At 31.5% G+C, this 20,763-nt stretch overlaps 3 protein-coding genes and 1 long non-coding RNA gene across 6 annotated transcripts; 3 read left to right on the plus strand and 1 right to left on the minus strand.

The window, feature by feature from the left end:
* Nucleotides 1–5,200: 5,200 nt before the first annotated feature.
* LOC128668380 (uncharacterized) lies at nucleotides 5,201–8,837 on the plus strand. 2 transcript variants are annotated; one of them, XR_008404111.1, is made up of 3 exons: nucleotides 5,201–5,836; nucleotides 7,227–7,433; nucleotides 8,653–8,837. XR_008404111.1 is itself a non-coding variant. In XM_053741218.1 (3 exons), exons 1-3 carry the CDS (start codon nucleotides 7,020–7,022, stop codon nucleotides 8,804–8,806), a joined length of 450 nt encoding a protein of 149 aa, XP_053597193.1. In that variant the 5' UTR covers nucleotides 6,512–7,019; the 3' UTR covers nucleotides 8,807–8,837. The 2 variants fall into 2 exon arrangements, 1 of the variants encoding a protein (XP_053597193.1); XM_053741218.1 differs by lacking the exon at nucleotides 5,201–5,836 and adding an exon at nucleotides 6,512–7,108.
* Nucleotides 8,838–9,923: 1,086 nt separating this feature from the next.
* Nucleotides 9,924–11,041, plus strand: LOC128668386 (uncharacterized). The gene is made up of 4 exons (XR_008404125.1): nucleotides 9,924–10,159; nucleotides 10,382–10,497; nucleotides 10,651–10,812; nucleotides 10,882–11,041. It is a non-coding gene; the product is annotated as an uncharacterized LOC128668386 (long non-coding RNA).
* Nucleotides 11,042–12,090: 1,049 nt separating this feature from the next.
* On the plus strand, nucleotides 12,091–15,270 carry LOC103575910 (alpha-(1,3)-fucosyltransferase B). 2 transcript variants are annotated; one of them, XM_053741230.1, is made up of 7 exons: nucleotides 12,091–12,641; nucleotides 12,713–13,288; nucleotides 13,375–13,417; nucleotides 13,658–13,776; nucleotides 13,997–14,216; nucleotides 14,276–14,643; nucleotides 14,761–15,270. In XM_053741230.1, the coding sequence occupies exons 2-7, from the start codon at nucleotides 13,214–13,216 to the stop codon at nucleotides 15,229–15,231; spliced, it is 1,296 nt and encodes a 431-aa protein (XP_053597205.1). In that variant the 5' UTR covers nucleotides 12,091–12,641; nucleotides 12,713–13,213; the 3' UTR covers nucleotides 15,232–15,270. The 2 variants fall into 2 exon arrangements, with proteins under 2 accessions (XP_053597205.1, XP_008554134.1); XM_008555912.2 differs by having other exon boundaries at nucleotides 12,091–13,288.
* A 64-nt stretch (nucleotides 15,271–15,334) lies between these two features.
* On the minus strand, nucleotides 15,335–20,260 carry LOC103575909 (tubulin-specific chaperone D). Its single transcript, XM_008555911.3, has 3 exons — nucleotides 19,543–20,260; nucleotides 15,795–18,635; nucleotides 15,335–15,671 (listed from the first exon to the last, which is right to left on the minus strand). The coding sequence occupies exons 1-3, from the start codon at nucleotides 19,882–19,884 to the stop codon at nucleotides 15,387–15,389; spliced, it is 3,468 nt and encodes a 1,155-aa protein (XP_008554133.1). The 5' UTR covers nucleotides 19,885–20,260; the 3' UTR covers nucleotides 15,335–15,386.
* Nucleotides 20,261–20,763: the final 503 nt, after the last annotated feature.

Raw genomic sequence — 20,763 nt, forward strand, 5'->3', positions numbered from 1 at the left:
GACTATTTGAGATAGAGGTTTTTTTAGTCTTTTAAGTTTGGACACTGGCATATTTTACTGCATTTGACTTGAGAACCATTATAATTTCAGCACCAATGTATTAAATCTCTTATAGATTTAAGAACTATGATTTTTATCATCTCTTATACTATACACCTACATTATGATGAGTCTTGTATTATTCATGACCGTGTAACTTAGAGAGCTTATAAAAAAATCATCTCTCACTTATAAATACATAGATATTTTAACGCAACATATTTATGTGATTTGCGTATTGAGTGTCAAGCTTATTGGGTACTTGTTATAAGTAATATCAATGTAACCGGCAGCTAATTTGATTTAACTACACAGTAACTTTAAGCCTTCAACTAAATGCTGCCAATATATTACGTCCCCGCAGTTTTTGTAGACCTTGTATGTTTGTGTCCGTAATGCTTAACAACTCTATATTTTCAGCCCAGGTATACTTTGTTGCTATTTTCAAAAATTTTACCGACCGCTACGATTGTCGGTTGTTGCCGATAAAGTAAATTTGGAATGGTAACTTGATAATACATTTAACACTGTTTTTTAAAATTCATACGAGGATACGTCGGTCGGTGCTGCTCTCTTGTGAATATTTCACAGATCTTTTTGTTTCAAATATTTATTATAACCAAATGTTTCTCAAAATTCTGAGAGGTATATTTTCAATGGTTCAAATACAAAAAAATAATTTTTAGAACTTATTAATTAACAATAAGAATGCCAGGACGTTCCAATATAGGAGAAATCCGTCTGTTCAGTAAAAATAAAGTTTGAATTATATTCGTAGCTCAAGATTATTTTTAAAATTTTTGCGTAGAGGTGGGCGGTGCAGAGCGGCCCCCCTAAAATTTTGATCATAAAAAAATTTTTTTTTTTTTGTCTAATTACTATAAATCCGATATATTTCCGCATTTTTAGCTCTACCTATTACACCTAGGGCAAAATGGACCAGCCGAAGATTCTGAAAAAATAATTCTTTCAAATTTTTATCGTCAAGTTAAAAAAAATTTAATATGTTAATCCATTTTTCGGATGATTCTCTATAACTGGGGCAAATTTGGCCTCTAAAAATATTCGAAAATAATAATTTATATTTTAATTGATAAAATTTTTTAAATAATACGAAATGATCTGTAATTTAAAAAATCAAAAAACACGTTTCTATAGGGTTCAAAATAATTACAAATAAGAAATATAGAATTGTTCTTTTTTTTTTTTTTTATTAAATAATAATTAATAATTAAGCTAATCGAGGGGGAACGATTTATCACAACTTAAATAATTTTTTTTGAGTTATATGAAACCAAACATAGTTGTTAAGAGAAAGAAATACATCCTTAATGATGAAAACAATTTAAAAAAAAAAAAAAAAAAAAAAAAAAAAAAAAAAAAAAAAAAAAAAACTTTTTATCATTTTTTGGAGGGGGCAGCTCTGTCCCACAAAAAAAAAAAATTTTTTCCAGAATTTCGGCAAAATGTCCATAAATTTGTTCGAAATAAGACAAAAGTGATCTGATAGTTAAAAACCACAAAAAGTAATAATTGGCTTAGGAGGGCCGCTCTGCCCCACCCTCCCCTATTCATATCTGGTGATCTCTTTTATAGTTTTGGATTTATTTTGGGAACGAAGTTCCTTATGGGGCGTTGCGGAGGGGTATCCTTACTGGCAAAAAACGTTCATAAGGCGAGAAAAAAAATCTGTCTATCGGTTGACCCTGCGGGCCAGCCCCAAAACTTCCCGGTGTTTTCGAGCTCCTTGAGCTCGAAATCATTATTGTAAACACATTTTTGAGCTCTTCGAGCTCGAAAATACTTTCGTATGCCATTGTTTTTGAAAAAAAAAAACCGTTTTTTAGCATTTCTTTTTCCCGCGATATCTCGCGAACGAATTAACCGATTTTGATGGTTAAGGTGGCAATCGACGCATTTTATCGAATTCTAGAGCTGAGTAGATTTTGAAGTCGATCGTTACAGTCGTTTCTGAGAAATCACTAAAAAACTAAAATAAATTTTTTTTTTTTCGTAATTCGCCAATATTTTCGAGTCTACTTGATCAAATGATCTGAAATTTTTAGGAAAGTTGACGGCCAACAAACTCTTTCGATTGCCACCTTAACCATCTAATTCGGTTCATTACTTTAAAAGTTACAAAGAGTTTACACACACACGCACACACACACACACACACACACACACACACACACACACACACACACACACACACACACACACGCGCGCGCGCACACACATACACGCACTCGGACATTATTCTGAAAATAGTCAGAATATCTTCCTAGGACCTCAGTACTTCGACATCTGATGAAAACTCGATTTTCGAAAATCGAGGTAAAAATAATTACTTCCCGAATTTTTCGAAAATCGTCGTAAGATTTGTATGTATAGTCTATGTATGATGGCTATACAGTGTCTAATGTATAGTCTACGGTATGACTGTTAGTATAGTCGAGAAGATGAAAACCTACGGTAAATAGTCACAGGTCTCCTAAAAATATGGTTGATGGCTTAAACGATCCGAAATGGCTTCTAGAGAAAACATTGATTGGATTTTTTCTGGACAAGAAAATTACAATTGTTAAAAACAAAAAACCGTTAAGCAAATTAACCGCCCATCTTTTTGGCCAGAAAAAATTCTGGTGTCATCTAGACACTTCAAAGAATATGATTTTTTGGTAATGAAAGTTGTATCACCATTTTTCAAAAAGTTATTCAATTGTTAATTAACATTTTTTTTACGGGTTTGTGTTATAATAAAAGGCGGTATAAAATTTTAAATAATTAATCTATAAATTTTTTGCTTCTTAAAGCCCTTTTTATAAACATACTCAACAAGATAACGTCATGAAAGTTTATAAATTACTTTTTTTTCATTCATTATTAATTTTTGAAGTAACGAAAAAATTAAAATTCTAAATAATGTATGTTAAATAATTTTTTTTGAAACTTTAAGCTATTACTGATTTCATATACTTGTTAGGCATTATATGATTACTTTTCAAATTTTTTCATGCCATTTGTTTATAAATTTTTTTATTAATTAAATATTTTAGAAAAATTTTTTTTCACCATATTGTTAGCGTAAGAAAATAATGATTTTTAAAAAATAATTTTTTCTTAAAAACAATATCTTATTGTTTATATTCGTTTCTTTCATATTTGGATTATTTTAATAAATAATTCAGAAATCGTTTTTTTTTAAAATCATAATTAGCATTTCTAAACACACTACTGGAAAAAATTAAAGGATAAAAAAAAATCTGAAATTTATGGGCGATTTTCAACAGCCCATGTAGGAACTTACAAGCTCTGACAACGGGGCTAAGCACGGACCAGGACTGGGTAACCCAGCTCTGGCTCCCCAGTGTCGGCCCTAGCTAAGGCCCAGGACTGGGCAACCTAGCTCTGGCTTCCCAATGTCGGCCCTAGCTTAGGTCCAGTCGTGGGCAACCTAGCGCTGGCTTTCCATCCTTGGCCCGAGATTAAACCAGAACTAGTAAGCCCAGCTCTGGCTTCCCAATGTCGGCCCTAGCTTAGGTCCAGTCGTGGGCAACCTAGCGCTGGCTTTCTATCCTTGGCCCGAAATTAAACCAGAACTAGTAAGCCCAGCTCTGGCTTCCTAGTGTCGGCCCTAGCTAAGGCCCAGTCGTGGGCAACCTAGCGCTGGCTTTCCGCTGTTGGCCCCAAACGAGACCCAGTCATGGGTAACCCTGCTCTAGCTCTTCAATATTGGCCCAAGCTTGAACCAGAACTAGTTCACCGAGCTTTGGGTTTCCACGGTAGACCCTAGCTAGGACCCAGCTATGAATAACTTTTACCCATACAGGAAGCCCCCGAGTTGAACGACGGGGCCATGCCTGGGACATTATTGGGAAGCCCGTCTTGGCAAACCTATACTGTCCCATGCCTGGGCCATAACTGGTTAATTAGTATTGGCCATTCCAATGATTACCCAGGCTTGAGCCAAGACTGAATACCCTAGCTTTGGCCAACCCTAGAGTCACCCTAACATGGGCCAAGATTGAATAACCTAGCCTCGGCCGTTGGATGGTTACCCTAACATCGGCCAACACTAGATAACCTAGCCTTGGCCAAGCCGAGAGTCACCCTAACTTGGGAATTATGGTGGTAGAGTAAGATAATTAAGCTGGGTTCTTGATAAATAATCAATTAAATTTAATAAATTTTATTTTAAAAAATTATGTAATTATAATATAAATAATACGAAATTATTTTTTTCTTTCTTAATCGAAAATATAGATTAAATTGCTCTTTATATTTCATAAAACCGAGTAGTTGTAGTAAAATGAACAAGTAGAACATATAAAAGTTTCAGTTGAACGTTAGTAGGTTCGTCCAGTAGCCAGCGTTCAAACCCAGCAATCAGAAGGACGGCAGTTCGCGCCCAGAGCCCAGCAGAATTTTCACCGAGTTTTTTTCACGTTATTTACTTCACTTAAATAGTTTAAACGTTAATGATCACACACTCTAGTACTTTAATAATAATAAATTTTTTTTTGAATTGAATTTATGTGTTTTTTCGATGCATGGGCCAAGTCTGGCAACCAAGCATGGGTCAGGTCTGACAACCAAGGTTGGGCCAGGTCTGGCATGCAAGCATGGGTCAGGGCTGGCAACCAGGCTTGGCACCCAGTTATCATTCCAGACTTCTACTAAGGCTGGAACAAGGCTGGCTTACAAGCTTGGCCCAGAGTTCAACATAGTTGAACCAAGCCTGAGCCAAGCCTGGGCCCGTCGTACTTTCCTGTCTGGGTCGGGACAACAGATTTTTAGCGTCTCCCAAAAAAATTGTTACAATGCAGTGATTTTTTTTAAGCGAAAAAGTTTGTCTTTTCTTTTCAAAATTTTCATTTTTAATTTGTAATTAAACAGTGTCTTGCATCATAAATTCAAACTATTTTTGAAAAATTGAGCATAATCAGTACGATATGTTCGAAGATATTGCAAAAATCAAAATTTTCAAATATGTTTTTTTTCGGATAACTTGTAAAGTACTTCATGGATTCATTCCAAAATATATCCAGCTCTAAAATTTACAAGGTACGTCGAGTGCCACCTCAACCATCAAAATCGGTTAATTTATTTCAAAATAAACCGCTATCGAAAGAATTGCGAAAAATTGTTTCTAATTAAATTCAAATTGTTTAACTAATCAATTAAAGTTGTTTTTGAACGTTAATGATTAAGAAACTGGATTGAATGCCACCTTGAACGTCAAAATCGGTTCATTATTATAACCGGGCAGCGTTGGTATACGACATGAGAGTGCGGCTCTCTCGCTGTCTCTGTCTGAATTTGGTCTTTTTCTGTCTCTCATATTACAGCCTGATTGCTAAGTTTGGCTGGGTTAAGCGCTAGACCACAGGGGATGATTTCGCGCAGCAGGTGACCGTAAGTCGGTCATGTGCGCATAATTAGGTAGGGGTCATCGGAGGTTGGGACCTGAGACGTCTCGATCAGGATCGACATTCAAGTCCAAGCTATCGACTCGACATTTAAGTGCAGGCAATCGATTCAAGTGCAGGCGATCGATTCAAACGACACTCAAGTCAAAGTGCTGATACATACAGCCTCGTTACTCGTTGCTCGATTGTGAAAACTGTAAAAATTCTAAATTATTTTGCTCTCTCTATAAACTGGTTTATAAAACCAAATTTTGTTAAGTTGATTATCTAAGTGATTTGTGTGAGAGTATCCAGCACCAAGTCCAACATCAACAGCCAGGATCCGGAAGAGAAGGTCCAACATGCAGCGGCGTCCAATACCATCAGTACGTCGAACACAATAAAATCCAGATAAGATTTATGATAAAATTATTATATTTTTATATCTCTCTCTTCAACGTCAATCTAGTGTGAATAATTATTATTTATTTCCCATGTCCATTAAATCGTTACATGTAAATAAATTTATTTTGTTGTCACTAGACACTTATTTATTCATAGAAGAAATTTAATTTATATAAAGGGGAAATTTGTAAATATTTGGGGATTTGGTTAAATAAAATTAATTATATATAATAATTAAATTAAGTCTCAAAGAAATTACTTTTCATCACCAGTGTCTTAGAGAATAAGTTTAATTTCAGCCGCGTGTCCGGTCAAAACGAGTCGACCTACTCTCTGAGATCTATTTCCCGCATTTCAGAACCAGCGATATAATAATTATAATTTATATTTATAATTAATAATTAATTATTGAATCGGGAAATTTTGTAACTGTGGTTCGTGGCTACTGGACACGAAGTAGCCAAGGTCACCGTTATATTATTTCTAAAGATATTGATGACGATAAGTTAAAAAAATAATATTTTATACCATTTCTTTCGGATAAATAATAATAAAATGTACTAAAATATGTTCAAAATCATTCCAACTGTTAGTCTTATTGGTCTCTCTTGATCACCTCATAATTAAATGCAACTTCATCTTTAATTTAAATATAAATAAAAGAGCTGATTCCATTTTGAAATTGATCTATATATCAAGAGGTTGAAAGTTATATTTGTATAACTATTTTTTATACAAAATTTTATTTTAAAACATTCTCAAAATCTACCTGACCAATCGAATTTAAATTCATAGGGCTTCTGTTAAATGTAGAATCCTTTTATATTCCTTTGTATCATTTCAATAGGACGGTTTGCTTAAAAGTTTTAAGATATTGAAACACATACATACACGCGCAGAAATCCATCTGGAAATCATCAGGATAGCTTCTTAGGACTTAAAAACGTCAAAATTTGATAAAAACTCAATTTTCGAAAATCGGACTGAAATCATTAACTTCCCGAATTTTCATTGCGGGAAGTTAAAAATTGTCCTAGGATTTAAATATTATCCAACCATTGACAAAATTGGTTGTTTCTATTTAATACCGGTCTCTTTGCGTAACGTCTTCAGAACATAGAAAAAAAAATTATGGTTCTTCTATCCATGATATTATAGTAAAACATGTGTAGTAGCGAGTACTCGATATGTGCTAAAGGGCACTACATAAATAGTACTGATTTTACTATACGTGTGGTTCAGGTTATTCCAAGGTTATTCCTTTACTCCAATTTGTAGTAACCTAAACTACAGCTGCTGTTGTAGCAGCTATAATTTCTTGTCCGTGAAAGTTTACTTTTTATAAAAAAATTTATTATGTGTGTATTTCAGATATATAAGATGCTATGAACGTCGAGCTCACGGTTGTCCTGCTCGGGGAAAAATAACAAATGATGAACTTGATTTATCGATCGTTCATAACCATGTAAGAAATCCTCAGTTGCAGAAATATTGCATCTTTCAAGATGCATTGTTTATTGCGGCAACGGCACGCCCTTATAGATCCCTGAAAGTTATATTTGACCATTTGAGTGTGCAGTAAGTTTTTTCAGTAGCTACGATTTTTTTTTCGACACATGCATGCACTTATATAAATATATATATATATATATATATATTTACATATATTGTGTCATTTTAAGGCTATATTTTTTTTTTACTGCTATACCTGAAAATCTGGAAGTATAAAGAAAATAAAAAATTATGCCGCTGGTCTAAAGGGTTTAAGTCTAATAGCGGCTTAGCTCATCAAAAAATTCGATTTATCATTTAAATAACACGAGAAATTTTTTGTTTTTAACTTTGAGTATTTTTAACTCGTGAACAAATCAATAGATTGAATTGACTAATACACATTTTTATAAGAAATTGAACACTCGACAAAAAAGGTCCTATCATTTTTCGATCGATCCATCTGTTCTAAAGGTTATTAGAGCTCGAAGTCAAGTTATAGTAAATTTCGAGATCTTTTTACTTTTCCGGCAAAACTATCAGACTTATCATAAAATGTTGTAAGGTCTTTTTTGTTGACGATTTTATTTTCTAAAAATTATTATCAGTACAGTTTTTTCAAATTCCGCATTGTTTTCTAGTTACTTTAATTTCAATATCAAGCTCTTGTAATCGATCAGAACACTACTTTTTTAAGAGCTTGATATTAAAATTAAAATAACTAGAAAACAATGTGGAATTTGAAAAAATTTAACTGATAATAATTTGTAGGAAATAAAATTTTGTACAAAAAAAATCCTAGAATATTTTGTGATAATTCTGATAGATTTGCCGAAAAAGTAAAAAGATCTCGTAAAAATACTCTAAGTTAAAAAAAAAATTTCCCGTATTATTTAAATGAGAAGTCGAATTTTTTGATGAGCTAAGCCGCTATTGGACTTCAAACCTTTAGCCCAGCGGCACAATTTTTAATTTTCTTTATACTACCAGATTTTCTGATATACTAGTAAAAAAAAAATTTAGCCTTAAAATGACACACCCTAATATTTATATACATATATATATATATATATATATGTTTGTATGCATGTATGTATATCTACAATTATAATTCCCATGCTGTATCATCAAGTTTAGCTATTTTGTTTTTTTTTCGAGTATGGTCTTCTATTATTAAAAATTTGATTTATTTTTTTATCTTTTCATTAAACTTATTCTTTATTCTGTCTACCAAATGCGAATTTTCTCATTATCTACTTGAATTCACGTTAATATCGGATGAATAAACATATATTCTTATATATAGAAATCATGAAGCAGCGTCACAATTCACATGGCGGAAAATGCAGCCGCTTATGGAAAGTTGGCGCCGCAGTGACCGACCACCTCGTCCACCGATTCCAAGCAATCTACAACAGTTTGCCGATTTTTTAAACATGCCACAGTGGGCCTATAATTAACTTTACTATGAATAATTTTTAGTTTTAAATAATTCACCAGAAACAATAAATATAATCATAAATTTTAACGATTTGAGAAAAATCTCTGCTCCAATTTTTTAAATGTACATCAATAATAAATTATGAAGCAGAAAAATTAATTATTTAATTAATAAAATTTTACTGAAGTAATCATTACAGAAAAAAAAATTAATCAGTTGATAATAAAATAATTGCACATTAAATTTTTGTCAATAAACAATTAAATTATTGCACTTCAGTTTAATGGTACGGTGTTACAAATTTTTTTTAATTAGTTGGATTTATTTTTTAATTAATGAACACGGGGTAATCGATATTCACAATCGATATAATTGCGGTCTTAGTTTTTACTTTTCATCATTTTTTTTCTATTTTTTTTATAGTAAAAAAAAAAAAGTAATAAATTTAAAAAAAAAAAAAACAAGTATTTTTTCCTCCTTCAATTAACAATTAATTTATAAAAATAATTAATATTTATAATAATAATTATTCGACAATATTTTATTTACTTATAAATGTTTTACATACTTGCGAGACTTTTTAGTTTATTTTTATCAAATTCGAAATTTAATTAATTTATCAACTAATTAATTAATCAATTAATTATTTTAACGTTGCACACTAATAGATTTTACGAATTTAAATAAGCAATAAATAATGCATACTTTTGCAACTAATTGAAAAAAAAATAATTCAGTAAATTATTTACACAGACCACCCGTTTATTTAATAATTTTTGTATTTTCTCTCGTATTGAATTTATTACAGTTTTTATTATTATTTTAATCATATTATTTATTTACGAATTAATTTATCAAATTTACACAAATATGGACACTGTTAAAAATAAAAAAAAAGTACGGAACGTATCGGAAATGAAGTCGTAAAATCAAAGTGTATTTTTTTATATTTGTAAATATTTTTACCTATCAAAAAAAGTAATAATAATCAACGAAATAATTAAAATTTATCATCATTACAAACTAATAATAATTTTATTTAAAAATTATTTAATTTTTTTTTTTCACACATATAAAATTATAAATAAATAGAGTAAATAATTAATAAAATATAATTCATAAAAAATGCACGTATTAATTTTTTCATATTCGTCCTTTTTTTAAATTTGATTTTACCAATTATTGACTCTAATATTCTATTTATTAATAATTTTAAATTTATCTGATATCTGCTACATTCACACTTATCTTGTAATTTACAATAAAATAGATTTGATTTATTGCAATAATAGAAGTGACAAAAACTGGGTTAATAATTAAGAAAAATGGTCGGCACATGTTTTTCAATGTGTTCAGGAAAAGAATGACGTCTGTAAGTTTAAAAAAAAATAATCACAATAATACAATTTCCCTAATCAAAAACTGCGATTGAAAAATTCTAATTGGGTTTTAATTGGAACTTTCCGATTGGCTCAATCGGTTTGAATCGAGTTTAAGCGAAAAATAATAAATTTATTTTCCGATTTAATCTGATGAAAAAATTTCAATCGGATTTAATGAACGTTGTGATAAAATTATTTAATAATATTTTCAGAAGAGAACGAGAAGGTTTATTACGCATTTCAGAGATCGATGGAAAACCTAAAAATCAAAGGCACAAAAAAGCTGATTTCACTAAAATAATGAAATGTTTTCAAAGATCCAGTGTAGGTAAGTCATTTGCGGATGATCCTAGTGAGTTGAGACCAGATCCAGTACTTATGCTCACTGTCAGATATTTATTTAACAAGTACATTTATTAACTAAAATAATTTATCTGTCAAAAAATAACCCATATTAATTAAATATGATATGTTTTTCCAGAGTTTCACTCCAAAAAGGCATACGCTGGAGCTTAATTTATGAATTAACATTCAACAGGATCCGGGCAATAAAACAAGACATGATCATATAGAGATTAGATTCAACCAAAAGCATTAAAATTTTAGAACCAGTTTTTAAATTTCATATTTATGCTGCTGAAAGGTAAAAAAAAAAATTCAATCATCATTTATTTATTGAACTTATCTATTACAACAAATATTCTGTTTTAAGAATACGGAAGAGACCTTTAAGGAATTTTGTTCACAAATTAAATGATCAGCATTTACTGGAATTAAACGATTAGTCGTCCTGTACGACGATATCAATTATGCCAGCGCTGACGTTCACGAGGAAAAGAAACCAACGAATTAATTGGAAAAAAAAAAAAAAAAACAATTTACCAACAACCATTGAAACTGTATACCTCTTGCTTTATGAATTTGTAATAAATTTATACCATAATTTAAAATGTTACATAAGTATTTTTAGCAATAATATTACCATTCAAGTAATTGAATCAAAATAAAAAAGAAGAGAACCGAATTTAAAAAATATATATATATAATGAAAACAAAAAATGTAAAACAGGTCTAATAAAAGTTATTGTTGATGATAAATCTTTGAGTTAATTAATAAAATACTGTGTACTAAAATTAAAAACTTACATTTAACATGTATCTTATTATAACAATATAACAATATAAAATATCAATAATTGTAATTAATGAACTGGAACAAAATATCCAATTTAAGGACATTAATATGTAAATATATACATATGAGCCAATTTTTTAAAGAATAATAATAATGAGCTACGGATAATTATAATAAAATTTTGGAAATGTTAGTTTTTAAACTTGAAAAAATAAGACTTTTACTTTTACTTGAAATTTAGGTTTGAAAATGTCAAAGAATTTAAATTAAAAAATTAAACTTAAATCATATTTAAAATCCTTCTTTGCAATTAAGTTTTTCAATAATTTATTTCAAAGAATTGAAATTATTTGTTTTAAACGTGAGAATCTGACTATAACTTGCTCGTATTCTAAATTTTAACCACTCCCTTTCTTTCTGCAGTAAACTGTTTTGAAATTACCATTAAATTACCTACTTTGCCAACCGAAATGATAAAATTACAACAGTCAATACTGTATTTATAAATAGCAACAAAGTATACCTGGGCTGAAAATATAGAGTTGCTAAGCATTACGGACACAAACATACAAGGTCTACAAAAACTGCGGGGACGTAATATATTGGCAGCATTTAGTTGAAGGCTTAAAGTTACTGTGTAGTTAAATCAAATTAGCTGCCGGTTACATTGATATTACTTATAACAAGTACCCAATAAGCTTGACACTCAATACGCAAATCACATAAATATGTTGCGTTAAAATATCTATGTATTTATAAGTGAGAGATGATTATTTTATAAGCTCTCTAAGTTACACGGCCATGAATAATACAAGACTCATCATAATGTAGGTGTATAGTATAAGAGATGATAAAAATCATAGTTCTTAAATCTATAAGAGATTTAATACATTGGTGCTGAAATTATAATGGTTCTCAAGTCAAATGCAGTAAAATATGCCAGTGTCCAAATTTAAAAGACTAAAAAAACCTCTATCTCAAATAGTCATTGAATTCTAAATACATCTGAAATAAATATCAAAGAAATTTAACGTTATAGGGAATATGTAACTACTGACATTTATTGACACAGCACTTAACTACCATTGTTGATAATTTAATGGTAACCGTAATTATAAAGCTGCTAAGCATTACGGACACAAACATACAAGGTCTACAAAAACTGCGGGGACGTAATATATTGGCAGCATTTAGTTGAAGGCTTAAAGCTACTGTGGAGTTAAATCGAACTAGCTGCCAATTGCATTGATATTACTTATGACAAGTACATAATTAGCTTGACACTTAATACATAAGTCACTTAAATATGTTGCGTTATAATATCTATGTATTTATAAGTGAGAGATGATTTTATATAAGTTTTCTAAGTTACACGGTCATGAATAATACAAGACTCATCATAATGTAGGTGTATAGTATAAGAGATGATAAAAATCATAGGTCTTAAATCTATAAGAGATTTAATACGTTGGTGCTGAAATTATAGTGGTTCTAAAGTCAAATGCATTGAAATATGGCAGTGTCTAAATTTGAAAGACTAAAAAAACCTCTATCTCAAACAATCATTGGAATCAAATACATGCGCCATAAATATCAACCGCTTCGTAGCTCTATAGGGAACAAACAGCAACTGACGTTCAGTAGCACTGTAGATAACTAGCTTTTAGGACAATTCGATGGCACCCAAACTCAAACCAGACAGGGGGCGAGGCATAATGACAGCAAGTGAATATGACTAAGATATGTCATGTAGATAATTCTTATGGTAGTTTAAATGATGGTTTCTGATGGTCAATAGTATAGTCGGTAGATTAGTTTTGTAAATGTACTTTACCCCATAGCTTGCCTTCGATCAAACTTATTCGAATTGTAATGATTTGCATCTCCATTGTTAGACTAAACATTTTCAATGAAGAACAAAATTAAATTCCGGAAAACTTGTCAATTAATTGTTATTTTTTCCTTCATTCTTTTATTACTTCAGGTAATAGTTATAAAATATTTTATGATTAAATACCTCGTTTAATATTGCAATACTATAATTATAAGACTTTTATTTGAAACTATTAGGTCTACTTTATGCTGCAAGAATATGAAAATGAAGCTACCTCAGGTAAATATTAAAAATATTGAACAGACTTTTTTTATTTGGCTAAAAATGAGTTATCATTTTCTACCCTTATTAAAAGAAATGATTTAAAACGATTAGAAAAAAAAATTTTACTTTTTACTGCTTTTGAATGTCAAATTTTTTTACCCGACCAAAAAATAGTTATGAAATTTTGAAAGAAAAAACTTTTTTTTTAATAAGCTATAACTTTTTCAAAAGTTTTATGTGTAATTTTATTGGTAGATATACCAATTGTTTTATGGTGGACACCCTTTGGTTCCGATGAACAATTAAGAAAATGTGGAGATGTCAAATGTTATTTTACTAAGAATCGATCGGTTCTAACGAATTCTCGACTTCAGGTATTTTTATTCATGATTCTAAAGTTAGCAACCACTCAACAATTTTCGGCTTTTTCTTTGACAACCCAATTACAAAAAAATTGAAATTTCTTTTTTATAATTTATTGCTTTGGAAAAAGTCCAAAAATTATTAAACGCTAGCTAACTTCAGTATCATGTTTATGTTCATTTTTAAAATAAAGTCATACATGAATAATATAATTCCTACTCTTATAATCAGGCCATTTTATTTTACGGCAGTAATATTGAATTCAATGATTTACCATTTCCTCGACAAACCAACGTAAGTTGGGGTTTACTTCATGAAGAATCTCCAAGAAATAATTTAATTTTAGTACAAGAAGAAGCACTTCAATTATTTAATTACTCAGCTACATTTAGTCGATTCAGCGACTTACCGATCAATTTGGTTGATTTACCGAGCAAACAAGAGTTATTAGGTATTTTTTCAACAACCAATTGATTTATTCTTTAATAATCTTTCTGTTTCAATGTACAGATAAAAAATATTTTTTGCCAACATCGGAAAAAACGCAACTGATGAAACAAAAAAATTTGGCACCAGTATTATTTATTCAATCGAATTGCGACACAATGAATGGCCGTGATTTGTTTGTTTCTCAGTTGATGAAATATATTCCAGTAGATTCTTATGGATCTTGTATCAACAATAAGCTTTTGCCGAAAGAATTACAAGAAAACTATCTCAATAAACTGAATAGTCGTGAATTTTTGAAATTTGTTGGGCAGTATAAGTTCACTTTGGCAATTGAAAATGCGATTTGTGAAGATTATATCACCGAAAAATTGTGGAGACCTTTAATAGTCGGTTCAGTACCCATCTATTATGGTTCGCAGTCGTTCAAGGTACTTTAATAATATTCAAACTGTAATCCTTCGTCACTCGCTCAATGAGCGTAACGCAGCCTTTTTCACATTTTAATGTTTTTCTCATAAATTTGACAATGGATTATTTTTTAATAGGACTGGCTTCCGAATAATCATTCAGCCATTGCTATAAACGAATTCAAAACTCCCAAAATACTTGCAGAATACTTGCGAGAGCTTGTAAATGATGACGTAAAGTACGATAATTACTTAAGGCATAAACTAGTAAAAAATGGCATTACTAATAGTTATTTACTCAATATCTTACAAAAGAAACCAAAAAATCTTTTTAACAATTTTGGATATTATGTCAAAAAATTTGAATGCTTTGTTTGTAAAAAATCACTATCTTCCATTAAACCGCACACGGTAACGAAAAAACATTATAATTGTTCCAAGCCAAGAAACATTTATACAAATAAAAAAAATCAATGGTCAGTTATGTGGGAAATTGAGTCTTGTGCTGCGAAACTTTTGTATCGTTTGTTTTCTCAGAACAAAACAATCGATATCAATAAATTCCACAAAGAAAAAATTAAAATGTACAAAGACAAAAAATGTCTTTAATTGAAACCTTAGTATTAAAATAAAAAAGTCTTTTATTTTTATGGTACTTGCATTTGAAAATTTATCGTAACTGATCTTAACGTAAAAAAAAATTAACAAAATGTAATTTTATAAATGTTATATTATAAATTTATAAAAAATCTAAAGCGAATTAATTAACTCTCGTTATTCTCTTTCAGTTTTACAGGCGGACTTACATTCAACAATTCACAAAAATGATTTCTTATTGGTCTCAATTCATCGGGTGATTTACCCCAGTCCGTTTCATTTAATCCAGACAATACATCAGCCAAATTATCTTCTTTGATGTCCATATCTTCTCCATATAGAGTTAAAGCTTCATACAATCGAAGTGCTGTTGTTTTTCTGATTGCTTGAAACTTATTACAGAGCAAAATACTTAATTGGACGAATGCTTGTTTGCTTACTGACCCTTTAGCCTGAAAAATATTTATTCAAAATTAAAGTTATTGTCTGATTAAAAACTCCGATTGAAAAACTCTAATCGGGTTTAATCGGAATTTTTAATGAAGAACACAGTCATTAATTTGTCAATAAAATACCTGTAAAAGTTGACAAAATACGTTGATAGCACTTATAATTAATTGAGTATTATTCATAGATTGTTTTTCTCTTTTAACTAATGACAGCATACGTTTTGAAAATTCGTTCTGAGTATCATCTAAAATACTTTGAATATACCCAGAGCTGAGAAGTCTATCTAAGAAAGCAAGGATCGACCTTATCATTCGCTCATCACCATGGCTTTTATCAAAAATGTTCAATATTTCATTGCATAATTCTCTGAGCCTTTTCTCATCCGTTTCATTCAAATATGAGAACAACGAAGTACTTGAATGCTTTACCAAAGATTCACTCAAACCTCCAATGCTAAATATTATGCCGCGCAAAATACACTCCATGTACGGTGGAAAATCCAACATCTTAATAAAGCGAGGAAATGTATCAAGTTCAGTCATCCAATTAATACTGTCTTTGCATTCATTGTATGGAAAAATATTTTTCAACTCATTGTGATATGGAATATTAGGTATTATTGGTGTTGAATATAAAAGGGCGTAAAAAATTTTCCCTGCGTGAATTCGAGTTCTGTCAATACGTTCGACAGCTTGTTGCGCGATTCCACCAATTATTTGAGTCGTCAACGTATCGTCAAAGAACGCAGTGAATTTAGATCGTGAAATTAAACTTGTTAGTTCATAGAGACCAGACATTGCAGCTTCACGTACCCAGGCTCCTATGTCACCTCGACTGTCGATTGTATATTCTTTTAACGCAAGTAAATAACAGTCATAAAGTTTCGGAATAAGTGCCCGAAATTCCTCATTTTCAATTTCTAAATTCTTAATTATTAGTGTAATTGATTGTATTGCATTCTTTCTACTTTCTGCCCAGTGAAGGCTTTCTTTTGTAATTTTCGAACAAGCAAAAAGCGCTTCAAAAATATCTTTTAATCTCTCTTGCAGTATAAATGGAGGGAAGTATCCAATAGCTTGGGCGAATCCGATTCTCCGACTTTCGTTATTAGACTTCAAATTAAAAAGGTAGCGATCAATAACTAAATCGCGCTTTTTTTTACTTTCATGAGCATCAGTATAATATTCAGAAAAAAATTGTGTATGCGCCTCAGCAGCTTTAGATTTAACAACAGACACGTCGTGATTTAAACAGTCTTCAAGAAGGTCTTGCCATTCGTCGACAATGTCCGATGAATGAATGGGATAATGTACAAGAGAACATTTTTTAACTAAAGTACTACACGCTTGTTGCATTAATTCGCCACCAAGACCTTTGAGTTGTCCGCGGGCTCTAAATAAAGTGATGATTTTTTTTATTCTATCTAATTCGGACGCACCGATGATACTGGAAATTTCTCGATTGAAGTGATGATACAAAGCGTCAATTATTTCAGCAATTGCTAGTACAGACCCATGTCTTACATTCAAATCAATTGAATTCAAAGAGTCATTCAAAATAGGCAGTACAGATTCGATCATATAATTCGGATTGATAGGCGTTAAATTATGCAGCGCTTTAGCAGCAAGTTCTCTGATTGTCGTGTCCCAATGTTCGATTTTACGTTGAACCAAATGATCTATCATTGGAATGGTATATTCTTCATACTGGGATATATGAACACTTACTTTAAGATATGCTTGGCTCCTTATTCCAACTTCGAAGTAGTCAGCGACTGTTACAATGTCTATTCCATGAGGAAAGTTACCTTGTCGACCGACGTTTTCTTGAAAAGCCGCAGACGCGGCGCGCCGACAATTTATTTCTCTGTCGAAGCAAGTAACCATTAGTAAAGCAGCTGCTATTTGCTGGACATAGGGTTGAAGTACATCTGGCTCGAATGCGCGCGCGAAAGACCAACAGACATAACAAGCGGCGTCGCGGATTGCTGACCCTAGAGAACCATTTACCCGGGGTTCATCGAAGACCAATGCCTTTAAAATTACCGGAATAACTTCGTTCAGTCGGTGGGGTAACAACAGCCCCCTTCTTCCTAGTTCCGCTAAGGCTAGACATCCTCCATGCCAAGCTGAATCCAATTCTCGATCAGAAAATAAATTCAGAATAAAACCTACTACTTCATCAGCTAAATCAACTGGTAATCGTGATGTTATTTTGCCAATGCCTTTTGCAGCAGACCATCTAATATCTATAGTTTTACTTCTAAGACCTTGAATCAACTGTTCAATTATTTCTTCAAGAACTGAAGGCACGTCTTGATCATCACTATCCATTGTTACGCTATTATTGACATCAATGTTTTCAATTATTGTACATTTATTTATATCTGATAACAAATTTATTTTTTGCCCAGATTTCTGATACTTCCAAGTGACGACTTTGGGTCTTAACAACACGAGCCCTATACGCTGGATAATTTTAATTGCATATTTACCTATTAAACTATTCGGGCTTTTTAAACAATTAAGCTCCATAACGTTATCGAATAACATTTGACAGTAAGGCTTCAGATCATCACGTGGATTGTGTTTCAATATCGATGCTAAAACTGCCAATGGTCCGTAACTTGAAGGATCATTTTTTAAGCATTTCAAGCACCACATTATCATTTCTTCTAAGTATAGTATCTTGACATCAGACCGAGTCAGATAATTAGATATCAAAAAGACGGCAGCAAATAAACATGAATCCTTGACCAAGCAATAACGTTTGCATACTACCAGAATTCTTACGAGGATAGTTTCTGATGGGTCCACTGAACTCGAAGTTTCCAATCGTGACAGTGGAAAGGGAATTTTCGAAATTATTGACAGCCATATAAGAAGAACGTATCTGGTTTCCCATGTTGATAGGTCAGAAGGGTCTTGCTTTTCTAACATTCTCAAGACAGGCAAGAGATCTGCTACCTATAGATACACAGAAAAAAAGGATTTCTTAGAACAAATATCTTTTACTCACCCTAAGAAAATTTTTTGTTTCACTTCATGGTACAAAATGTGGTAACTATACTCAACACATGCTTGAGCAAGATTCTGGTGCCAGTGCCTTGAGCAAAATCTCTAGTCGCTAGTGTCTTTTTCTACGTATGGGTCTTTCGCAAGATCATGTAGCAAGAAATCGTCATCAAAACTTGTGTATGACTTGCTTAAGTCATTGTACACAAGAATATTGAAGATATCTTAGATACGGTGCAGTTTAAAAGTTTCTGGCGTGTTTCTTGCGCCAGTAAATGAAGCTGAAGCTAGCGGCTACGCAAAAAATTTCTGGCCGCTACTTATTACGGCCGCTAGCTTCAGCTTCATTGACAGTAACTTACGGCAGGTACTTAAGCATGATTTGCTCAAGGCCCAAGGTCAATTTTGAGCTTTGAGAAGATCTTGAGCAAGCCATGCGCAACTATAGTCTTTCTCCAGAATTGAGTTATAATCTGGTACGAATTTCTTGTGTAAGGCTTGCACTAGACTTGCTATTAAAATCTGGCTACAAGTATCTGCAGCAAGACACAAGTAAAAAAAGACACTAACGTCTATCGAACCTGAGACCAGGTTTGCTCAAGCCTTGAACAAGATTGTTATATGGGTATATAGAAGTGCTGCCTACATTGTTGGTGATAAAAAAAAAGTAATTAAGATATATACTTCGTTTTGATGAAAAACTTTTTCTAGTGGATTAAATTTTTATCGCCAAATGTGTAGGCAGCTTCTCTTCTACATAATTACCCATATTTTTTGCGCCACGAAATCCATTTTTTCTGCGTATGTCTAAAGGATTAAAAATTTTTTGTAATCGTAATTATTTAAGAAATAATTTTACCTCATGGGGAAGATAAGTGACGAGTTTTTTGTACGTCTTAACACTCATTAAAAGAAATAAATATTTAAAAGCATAATTTTTCATGTCATCAGAAATAACTTGGTCGTGAATGATTGTCAAAATATTCCCAATGATGTCTTCCAAATACGGATCAAGGAGGTGAGGTTGATCCTGATACTGAGAGACGATAAATTTAAATCTCTCGACATTTTTTTCTATTGAACTGATAGACAAATTAGGAACTCGAAGTTGATTTATCAAGCTGTTGATTTCTTCGGTTTCTTTGAAAGAATTGAAACCACAACCAATAATTTCGATGTCAGAACTTTCATTTATCGTCATGATGCTCAGTTAATTATTATCAAGTTATGCATTCGGAAATGATAAGGAGCTTTGCTTAAAATTATTTTTATTTAATTTATTACTATTTTTAAAAGATTTAAATATTGAAATTTGTCGTTAATGACAGGTTTACGATATCGACTGAACATAGCGCACGTTCAGCTTAGCACTGAATACATAAACAGTATGCAGCAAATCAGAATGACCAAGTCTATATTAGGAAGTCGGTCTAAGGTGGGGATTAGACTTGAAGTAAAAAAAAAAGTAGACATTGCAACAAAAACACTTTTCATCAGCTGCGATGTATTTCTTTAAGGAGCGTAATGTTTTATTTTTTGAATCAAAGTGAAACAACACTGAAATATTTCAAAAATATAAAATTCCATTGTCCCTTTGTCAGTCGCTCAATGGGGTTCCGTTTTGCCAAACTCCTCCGCTTGTGAGCAGCATAATAGTGAATTTGGTCGAGCGCAAATTTTTAAATGTCAAATTTGAAAAGACAAAAAATTTGTTTTAGAGTTAGGAAAAAAAACTCCAAGAAATTTTCAAATTTACAATCAATTATATGATGTTTTCGATAAATAATATGAATGTTGGAGTTGCTACTGGTGTCGCATAATCATCATATATATATTCGATTTCAGAGAAATTAAAAAATTATACAGAATATGGGTAAGTGATGTGCTCCTTTTTGTAAAGGAAAAGCAACTTTCACTTTTCCCAATGATGGAAAACGTCGGGCCTTTTGGGAAAAGACTATAAATGTAAATTTTCGGTCTTTGAAATCGAGATTATGTTCTAACCATGTCGCAAAGGATCTTATTGTTGAAAAAAATGAAAGTTATTATACAGGTAAATAAATAGTTGAGTTATCTTCTC

This window comes from Microplitis demolitor, chromosome 8, assembly GCF_026212275.2.
Source record: "Microplitis demolitor isolate Queensland-Clemson2020A chromosome 8, iyMicDemo2.1a, whole genome shotgun sequence".
Taxonomy (NCBI): Eukaryota; Metazoa; Arthropoda; class Insecta; order Hymenoptera; family Braconidae; genus Microplitis; species Microplitis demolitor.